The sequence below is a fragment of the Petaurus breviceps genome, unplaced genomic scaffold, assembly GCF_028583685.1.
Source record: "Petaurus breviceps papuanus isolate PSGF00001 unplaced genomic scaffold, PetGlider_PUasm1.0 454, whole genome shotgun sequence".
Taxonomy (NCBI): Eukaryota; Metazoa; Chordata; class Mammalia; order Diprotodontia; family Petauridae; genus Petaurus; species Petaurus breviceps.
Window position 1 is genome coordinate 2,442,539 of NW_027186342.1, and position 10,024 is coordinate 2,452,562.

The window sequence follows — 10,024 nt, forward strand, 5'->3', positions numbered from 1 at the left end:
ATCCCCACTTCTCTCTACTGTAAATAAACCTTGTAGCCAAAGGGCTCATCCGTCTCCTTAAACAGCCAGTAAACTTTATATGACACAATATCTAATAGTAATTTATTGGGGAGATATTGTAAATTCCAACGGTTTTAGTTAATAAAGGAGCTAATTAAAGAAGGACGGGCTGTGTTCGGCCAGCTGTTGGCGAAAGGATACATGGGGGGAGGTAGGTGGAGAGAGTGTGGGGGTGTGCGTGTGTCATTGGTGTGTGTATGATTTTTGTGTGTTCTTTTCTTATTCCTTCCCCGCCCCAGGTTGAGCTACTGCTGCGCTCCTTGGGTTGGATTTTGTGTGATGTTTTTTAGCAACTAGAATCTATCGAATTACCCCTCATCCACAAAGTAGCACCCCCCTCCCCCAAAGAAAAGGGGAAGAGAAGTTGGTGTTGGTTGTCTATGTGTGTTGGGGAGGGGGGGGGTCTCTTCATTCCCCACCCCCTCCTCCTCCTACCCCTCCTCCAGCAGGAGCCCATGTGACCGTTCAGCAGCCAATGGGACGCGTCCGCAGGTTTAACTATGTTTAATGTCAGATAGCAATAAAGTAGAAGCTCTCGGTCGGGCCCCGCGGAAATGGGCGAACATAATCTCCTTAATCCCGGGTTTGTGGGGCCGCTGGTGAATATCCACACGGGGGACACCTTCTACTTCCCCAACTTCCGCGCCTCGGGGGGGCAGCTGCCCGGCCTGCCTTCTCTGTCCTACCCTCGGCGAGACAACGTTTGCTCCCTGCCTTGGCCGTCGGCGGAGCCGTGCAATGGCTATCCCCAGCCTTACCTCGGCAGCCCTGTGTCGCTTAACCCGTCCTTCGGTCGGACGTGCGAGCTGGCCCGGGTGGAGGAGAGCAAATGCTACTATCGCGAGGCGTGCGCCGAGGGCGGTGGGCTGAAGCGCGAGGAACGGGGGCGGGAGGGGGGCGGGCTGCTGCAGCTCGAGCCGTCGGGGCCGCCGTCTATGGGCTTCAAGTACGACTACACTGCAGGCGGCGGCGGCGGTGGCGGGGGGGACGGCGCCGCGGGCCCCCCCCACGACCCCCCCTCCTGCCAGTCACTCGAGTCCGATTCCAGCTCGTCCCTGCTCAACGAGGGAAACAAGGGCGGCGGTGCGGGCGATGGGGCCAGCCTGGTGTCGCCTCTAGGCCAGGGGAACGGGCTCTCGACCAGTGGTAAGGATGACTCCCTCCATTTCAGCCAAGAACCTCTATTTCAACATAGAGTGGGCTCTCTGTCGCGACTAGGGGCTAGCCGCGTGGGGCGGCGACTGACGGAATTCAGGAACTGGGAGAATTCGAAGCAGCTTGGGGTGGCAGAATGTTTCATTAGTGAGCGCTTCTTAAAAAAAAAAAAAAGAAAGAGGAGGGTGGAAAGGCCTATAAACATGTAAATATCCCTATAAAAGAAAATGAAAGATTCCCTTTCCGCCTGCCTGGGGGTTGAAGGCCAGGAAGCTCCAGGGGGTAGGAGTTAAGGGTCCATTTCCTCCTTCCCAATGGTCCCACCATCCTGTCCACCCCATCCACGCCACCCTGGCGCCCTAAATGCTTCTCTCTCTCTCTCTCTCTCTCTCTCTCTCTCTCTCTCTCTCTCTCTCTAAGTGGTTACTGTTTATTTTTTTCCCATTGGGCCATGACAGCCCTTCCTGCTCCATGAGCAAGAGAGAGGGTTCCCCAAGAAAAGGGAGCTGAGGAATATTGGGGAGAAGAGAGAAAGAGAAGGGTTAGGGAGAAGTGACGAGCAGAAGCAAGAAAGAAAGAAGGGATGGGGGAAGGGGAGGTCAGAAAGTATGACTGGGAAAGGGGAGCAAAAGGACGAGGAGTTAAAAAGGGAGAGGGAACACCGTGGGAGTATTGGGGAGCCGTAAAGAAAAGGAATAAGAGACATGGGGAGGGGAACAAGGGAGACTGGGGAAGGACTGAGTTTTTTTTTTCTTTTCTGTGTTGTCAACTCCTCACCTTCCAAAGCCAACTGTCCTGTGCCCACTCCCTCCTCCCCAGGCGCCCCTTGGTATCCCATGCACACCCGGTCCCGGAAGAAGCGCAAACCCTACTCCAAGCTGCAGCTCGCGGAGCTGGAGGGAGAGTTCATGGTGAACGAGTTCATCACCCGCCAGAGGAGGAGAGAACTCTCGGACCGCTTGAATCTTAGTGACCAGCAGGTCAAGATCTGGTTTCAAAACCGGAGGATGAAAAAGAAAAGACTTCTGCTCAGGGAGCAGGCCCTCTCCTTCTTTTAGGGGGTTCAGAAGGAGGAGACATCAGACTTAAGCCGAGTCCCTGGTGAAGAGAGGGGGAGAGCCTTACTCCCTGGCCGCCTGGCCGCTTGACCGCCTGCATCAGACATTGTCACCCGCTTATAACTTGAGGCCCGGGGCTCTGCCCCTTTCCGGGTATTTTTGTTATGTCTGTTTTGATAATCAGTTCCCTTCCTACACATACCATGCATCAGCTCTGCCAGGCCAAGAGAGAGAAACAGAAAGAGGGAGAAAGAAATAAGAAGCCGATCGCTTGGGGGTGGGGTGGGAGAAAGAAGTCAAAATTATTTCCAGGTTGTTTGGTTTTTTCTTTTTTGAAACAATTTTTGTTCACAAGTATGGAGGTTAAGGTGGGAACCTTTTCGTGTACTGCTTCTCAATTTGAAGTCCGAATGAAGTGAAGGCATATCTCCTGGGTATCAGGTTTTGACCCCCTCCCTCCTTCCACTAACGTCTGTCCGCCGGACACCTCAACTAGAAAGCTGTCTCTGGTCCTTCTTTCGTGATACTTAGGCTAGTAGCCAGTGGAGCCTCTGAGATAAGTAGGCAACCAGAGTTTTCCCAAATTCTTAGACTGAAGGCCAAAAGGTGAGGCCACTCCAGCAAGAAGGGGGAGTGGGGAGGAAGAGGAGAAAGGAGGAGATGGATCTGGGGGTCGTTTGGGATATGGGAAGAGTTGGCAAAGAGAGAAGAGGGGACTCGAATTGAGTCTCCAACTCCCAGGTCTACTCAATCAGGGCCTTCTTCTTTCTCTGAATAGGGGTGAAAGCTGCTTTTGGGTCCAGTAAAAAACTAGTCTCTTCATCCACGATCACCTCACCCCACCCCTATTTCGCAAAGGCGTGGGCAAGGCGGGCTCAATCCGAAGGGTGGCAGGGGATCGCCTCCGATTGGATGAGATACTTAAACGCGCATACTTAGACGGTATTACCTATCTACAGCTTCCAATCTAGACTGCAAGACAAAGCGGAGTTCAGAATGCTTTGGGTTTGTTAGGTGAGAGCAAGAGGACCCACTTCTTCCCCTTCCTCCCATTTCTATTGGGATACGTTATGGGGCAGGAGGGAGGAAGGTGGTAAATAGCTCTGGAGATGAGAGTGGGCTGGAAAGTGGAAGAGGAGCAGCGACAGAAGCTTAAATTTAGTAGCAGAAAGTAAAGACGTGAAGCTACGGGGTCTGGGAGGAAGAACCTGAGGGTCTAGGAGAGATATAGCTGAGACTAGAGTGGGAGGGGAAAAGAGGATTTGAGGCGGGATTTCCCAACTGTGGAGGCTGTTCAGTCTGCCTTTGCTTCTGGCGTTCATGGTCATGGCCGGAGGCTAGAACTTTGTAATTTACGAGGTAGGGAGGATAGTGCTTTAGGGGGCTACGGAGATACGGGAGCCTGCCGCCTCTCAGCCCTAATTTCCCAGGCTTGTGACAATGAACTGGGGGCCCTAGCTCCCTCCCTCCTCCTCTCCTCCTCCTCTTTCCTTACCACCCACTTTCCTCCCCCACCTCCGGCTTTGCTCTCTCTCTCTCTCTCTCTCTCTCTCTCTCTCTCTCTCTCTCTCTCTCTCTCTCGTTCTCTCTCTGTTTGTCTCCTTTCATTTCTCTTTTCTCTCTGCCATCCTCCCCCCCCCCCAAATCCTGGCCCCAAAACGCTGCCCTTTGTTTCCATTTCCCTTTGCCTATGCCCTCTCCCGAAGTGAATGTGGTGGAGTAATGAAAAACAAGACCAAGCAAAGAGGAAATCCTGGAAGAAGAAATGTCCTTGGGAAGACTAGGAAAGATTTAATATAATTTCCTCTTTAAACAATTCCCTAAGAATTCCATCACGATTCCATTAGAACAAATTCCCAGTAAACAAACAAAATCAGAGCCCCAGTGAAAGCTCAGGGTGGGTGACTTGCTAGGTTGGCTCCAAAAAGCCTCCTGTTCCTGGACCTTTTGGTTGAGGTTTTGCTGTTGTGGTGGTGGTTTTATATATAAAGCTCCTTAGTTCAAGGAATAAGTCAACAATTCGGGGTATCTTCCATGGAGATTGGAGTACCAAACTCTAGGGAAGTGTAGAGTAGACCAAGAGGCAAGGAGGAGAGAGTGCAAACTCTCCCAAGAAGGGAGAGTGATCAAGAGAAATGCCCAAGCAACTGCCCCCTCTCCAGAAAGACAACCCTTCTCAACTGGGATCTCCACCCATACTCCACTCTTTTCAACAATTTGTTGTTTTTTTTTTTTTCCGGCCCGGCAGTGAAATTCACCTTGATATGTCTGACAACATCTCCAGACTTACATATGCACCCAAGTGAACACACGCATACATTCACGTGCACTCACCCTCACATACATATAATCACAGAAAGGCCAAGTGCAGACGCACGAGCATGCACACACACACACACACACACACACACTTTCTTACACCTGTTCTCTCTCCTGATTGCACACGGATGTACATGCAGAAACGTAATAAACACAGACACATCTATTCACACACAGTCACAGAAACATAAATACAGAGGCATGTTCACAAACACACACACACATACACACACAAACACGCACTTGCTCCAGTACATTCCCTCACCCCCTACACCTACACCTACATACAGCTCTTTGCAATTGGCCGCCTCTCTAAGATCAAAACTTACCACCTGAGATTGGATTTTCTCAAAACTAATTTTGTCCAAGAAACCCAATACCCAATTGTGGAAATGCGTGGGGAAGGGGAGGTCTGCTGGTGGGAGGGACAAGAAAGATATGCAATATCCTCTTCCCATTGCTTTAAATATGACTCTTCCGTGAGATTCTGTCAGTCTGTGTCTCTGTTCCTCGTGTCTGTCGGCCCTATTCCTGCGTGTATTTCGTCTAGTTTTCTCGCTGTTGTTATTGAGTCCCCCTGCCCTCCACTTCTCGCTAGTTCTCTGTAGGATCCCTATGCAAATGTCTGTCTCTAGCACGTTTCAGCTTTATATAGTCCTTGTACAAAGTCGCTTCACGATATTAATATTAATAATAATTAAAACATGAATGTATGACGATGTGATTTTCTGAGAACAATAAAAGCCACAGGCTCCTCTCGCCCCGTTGCCTCTCATCAGGGAGGGGGGAAGCCAGAAAACTCGCCTCCCGGGTCTGCTCCTTATTTCTACCCCTCTCCCTGGCCAGGTGAATAATAAAAAATAATGAATAATAATAAAATAACAGCGACAGCAGCAACAACAGGAAGACAGAGCGAGCAGCTTAGATCCGTTGAGGCGTCTGTCATCTTTTGGCCCCAAATAATTAAAGGCAGAGATAAAATGGGAGCGGCAAAAAGTGAGTCCTAGGGGAAGAGTGACTGTGATAAGAGTAGTGGAGGGAGGGGAAGACAGAAAATAGAACTAGGAAAGTGTCCAGGCAAGAGGGAGCCTGTAGAGATCCGGAGAAGTGTAGCTCACCTACTGGAACGCCCTAAGGTGGGAGTCTCTTCGGAAAAGAGGGGGATTGTGCAGGGCAGGTCGGGGGCACTTCGATGTATATAACGTGACTCTTGAACCACTGATTCTGGAATAGGGGGAGTAATAGCTGTTGATGGTTAAAGAAACCTTTCTAAAGGCAAAGTCCATATGGATTAAAAATATTATTTTATTAAATGATCCCCTCCTTACAGCCCTCACCCAGGAAGAGGGCAAACTGGAGACTAGAAATGACTTCTTTCCCTTTAATTCCTTCCGGGACTAATGCTCACAATTAGCTCCCCGAAGCCTCGGCCCTCTTTCTCCAGTCTCCTTTTGGCTTCCTCTGGGTTTCCTGCCATCTCTTCTTTCTGGGCTCTGGGTCCTTCTATTTACCTTCCTTACCCTCTCCACTTCTGTCCTAGGAGGAGTGTGTCCAGCTTCCTACTACCCTATTCTTAAAGCAAGCACCCTCCCTATTCGAGGCTAGGAGGTAGTCTGGTGGTAGGGATAAGTACCTTTTTTTTTTTTTTTTACAAAGATTCTCCAATAAGTGTATGAACGCTCGAATGTGTGTGTCGGTGTGTGATAAGGAGCAGGAGGGGGGGGAAATCTCTCTACTGCCCTCAACCTGCAATGTTTGAATCGTTCCGGTGATTCTTTGTTGGAAACAGGAGACACTTGGAAAAACAGCCCATAGAGTTCAGGCCTAGTTGGGGAATGTCCAGGGGATGGGAGAGATGTGAGGGCGGGTGGGGACACGAAAATTGAAATAGGTTTATTTATGGGTCTTTGCCTTCAACAAAAGGTAGCAAGGTGTTCTCCTTACCTCCAAAGCTCAGAGCAAAGGTCATTATTTCAATAACTGAAATAATTCACTTTGACCCAATTCTTCTGGAGATGTAAGGCCAATTTTTCTTTCTTTCTTTAAAATGTCCGACTTATGGCCCCTGTCCTTGAGTTATTCGGCAGCACTGCCGCCTAGTACGGGGAACTAGGTGGAGGGCATAATGGGGACGTGCAATTCGAACAGCTGAGCTCTTCACAGGTTTGGGCTGCCTTGGAGAGAGATTGCAGAATCTCAAGAAAGGATACAGACTTTTGTTTCCTTCCCACACCAGTCTCAGAAATAAGATTCCCCCATAAGCATCGCGGTGAAGAGATGAAAATTCTGCATCTGGTCCAAAACAGGTTTATTTTGGGGACTCATTCTGACAACTGCCTCTATTCGGGTCTCCTAATCAGAGAATATTACATTTATTGAAGAAAAAAAAAAGGAACAAAATCTTTGCTCCAGACAGGGATTAACAGTCAAAGGAAGGAGGAAATTATTAAGAATATTCGGGGGAAAATAATTCTAAGCGTGGTGGGATGGAGAGAGAGAGAGAGAGAGAGAGAGAGAGAGAGATGGGGAGAGAGAGAGAGGAGAAGGAGAGAGAGAGAGAGAGAGAGAGAGAGAGAGTCCGACTTTAGAGGTAAATGATTCTGAAGAAACGATGGGTCTTTGGAGCTAATAATTCGCATAATTGTTCAACTCTGCCTGTGTGAATGGCACTGGCCACTGAGCTATTTAAAGAAGCCTAGTATCGAGCCGCCGCAGACAGGCGCGGCGGCTCCACAGCGCCCAACCGACGCTAATATTCACGGCTTCCCGCTCCAAGCGGAGCCCGACAATCGATCCTTACCCAGCCCACTTCCAGGAGCTGGTACTTGGGTCTTTGTCCCGGCAATCTAAGAAAGATCTCTCGGCCCTGTCTTTTGCTTACTCCCTACGGCAGATTCCAGTATGAACTAAACTAGAATCTTCAAAGAGTCCCTCCCTGGAAAATGCACTCCTTCACCCCATACCCCGACTAAAAAAAGGTCAATAGACGTGTCTGTCTGTAACCACACTTCTGGAAATGTTTCCATTTTCGTATGTCTATGTATATTACTGTGCGCCTGGGCCAGAAGTAGGCAAGAGTACGTCCGCAAGTCTTTCGAGGAGTATAGGCCTGGAAGTACGTTAGATAAATTTCCGCCGACTACTTATATGTGTAATTTGGAAACATAAGTTCTACTTGTTCATTATCTGCCGGCTTTGTCAGTTTCAGGAACGTAGCTACACACTCGCCCGGTCATTTTCTGAGCCCCTATACTGTCTTTCCAAGCCGCCCCGGGGGCTCCACAGTGCCGCCCGCCGGCGCCCTGCCCACTCAAGTGGCAGCTCCTACGAGACAAAGGAAGTGTTGGAGCGGGTGATGGATGGGGCACCCAGAGGACGCTGGGGGCTGCTCTCGCCCCAGCAGCTATTTAGACTTCAGTCCCAGAGGTTCAGACAGTAGCAGTTCCATCGAGGAGGGTGTGTTACCCAACGCAGCCAAAAAGGCCAAAAGACTTTAAATGTAGCCGAAGGTGCAGGACTCTGGTTGTCTGTTTTCTACCCTGCGGTCAGGCTGGTTCTCTGTTCTTTACCGGCGGTCAGGTAATTTAACTTGTCACATTCTTATAATAGTGTAGATTATAAGAACTGATCGCAATTTATTCTCAATGTAATGCATCACAATACGAATGGATATGATGTAATGGGATAACACAGATATGGGCTCTAAAGAGAGAGATTCACTGGAAGATAGACTTCCTGGGAACATAGTAAAAAAAAAAAAAACAAACCAACACAACAAACACTGAGTTTTATTCCTCTCTGTCTCTCTCTGTCTCTGTCTCCCTCTCTCTCTGTCTCAGTCTCTGTCTCTATCTCTCTCTGTCTCTGTCTTTCTCTCTCTCTGTGTCTCTCTGTCTCTCTCTCTCTGTCTCTCTCTGTCTCTCTCTCTCTCTCTCTGTCTCTCTCTCTCTCTGTCTCTCTCTCTCTCTGTCTCTCTCTCACACACACACACACACACACACACACACACACACATACACACACAATCTTTCTGGGCTGGCCTTGAGCGAGGCCTTGAAGTCAAGAGGAGAGCTGGATGACCTATATTAACTACTCAGAGTGAGTGTCTAGGTCCATCTTGCTAAATCCAAATCCATCATACTCTCCTAGAGCTCAGCGGAGGGGAGATTTCAGACTTCTGGCCATATCACAGGAATTTGTAACCAAATCCTAACCTCAGTTCAGCATTAAAGACTTCCAGTGACCCAGAGAGGGCTGTTGGTCCAAGCCTCTCAGTCGCCAGTCACCCTTCCCAGACCACGAAATTGCCTCACAGGTTTTAGCCAAACCCAATTTACTGCAGTTCTTCGTGTCTTGCTTGAATAGGACTGATAGGAATTTCTCTCAGCCTGTATTTTCCACTATCCAGCTTCTCCTTTCCCTGTATTTCCAAGGACCAGTCCCTAGGCCCTACCCAAGGAGCCCCAGAATTCAGGGAGTCAATGGTATCACAGGTCCCAGAACTCTTAGATTCTCTCACTGGGTCTTTGAGAAGGGAGACTAGTTAGCAAGAATTTCCAATACATGTTGGAAGAGTAGAAATCATCTTCCTGATGCCACATTTTAGCACTTCATAAAGAAAAAAAAAAGCCTTGGATCCCTGTGATGTGTTATTTCTATCCACAGTCATACAATATCCTTCTCTGTGGCTCTGACAAGGTCCAGGTAGGGCAGGGACCCAAGAATGGTCGAGTAAGTCACTCTGTCTTGCTAAGCCTGGAAGTTACCCGGGTCCTCACCAATAACAGGGAGAGGTAAGAAAAATCTCCTCTTTTTCCTGCTGAGAAAAAAAAAAAGGGGGAATGGGAGTTAGAGGAGAAAAGGGCAATCTCCTATTTTGCATCAGGGTGCCCAAATTTCATGCATCTCCACCAGTTAAATATGATAGTCTATTTTACATCTCTAACATAATGACACATACATGGATGGATACAACATACATTTCTCTATATTCATAAAGTAGGGAGTGAGGATGACCTAATTTTAACCAGCAATCTATCTAATCTGTGAACATATCTGAGTCTTAATATTGTATCTTACACCCTCTTTTGATTTTCATAGTTCTTATCTGCAGTTACTATGTCTTATGCACACACTATCTGTGTTTCTATGTTTAGTGCCTCTATCTTCTATCTTTATTTGTTTCTCTAAATCTTGTTTGCGGGTGTCAAAATGGATAATTATGTCAGCAAATGTATTACATATAATTATATCCTGCTTGTATATTCATCATTACAACACTCTTGCCTAGACTGAAGTATAGTAAGTTATTGGAAATCACAGAAAGCAGGGAGAGCAAAGGAGCCAGAGGCTGAACAGTCCCAGTTCCTTTCAGCTATTTTTCTGAACACAGGGCAAATCTTGGCTCGGTGTCACTCACTGTCTTAATAAAT

The 10,024-nt window shown here is 48.3% G+C and overlaps 1 protein-coding gene across 1 annotated transcript; it reads left to right on the plus strand.

Annotated features, from left to right (window-relative positions):
* Window positions 1-614: 614 nt before the first annotated feature.
* HOXC12 (homeobox C12) lies at window positions 615-2,273 on the plus strand. Its single transcript, XM_069101131.1, has 2 exons — window positions 615-1,206; window positions 2,035-2,273. The coding sequence occupies exons 1-2, from the start codon at window positions 615-617 to the stop codon at window positions 2,271-2,273; spliced, it is 831 nt and encodes a 276-aa protein (XP_068957232.1).
* The last annotated feature ends 7,751 nt before the right edge of the window (window positions 2,274-10,024 follow it).

Coding starts and splice junctions, on each gene's coding strand:
- HOXC12 (XM_069101131.1), top strand. CDS start 615: ATGGGCGAACATAATCTCCTTAATCCCGGGTTTGTGGGGCCGCTGGTG. Junction 1,207..2,034: donor GAACGGGCTCTCGACCAGTG/GTAAGGATGACT, acceptor CCTCCTCCCCAG/GCGCCCCTTGGTATCCCATG.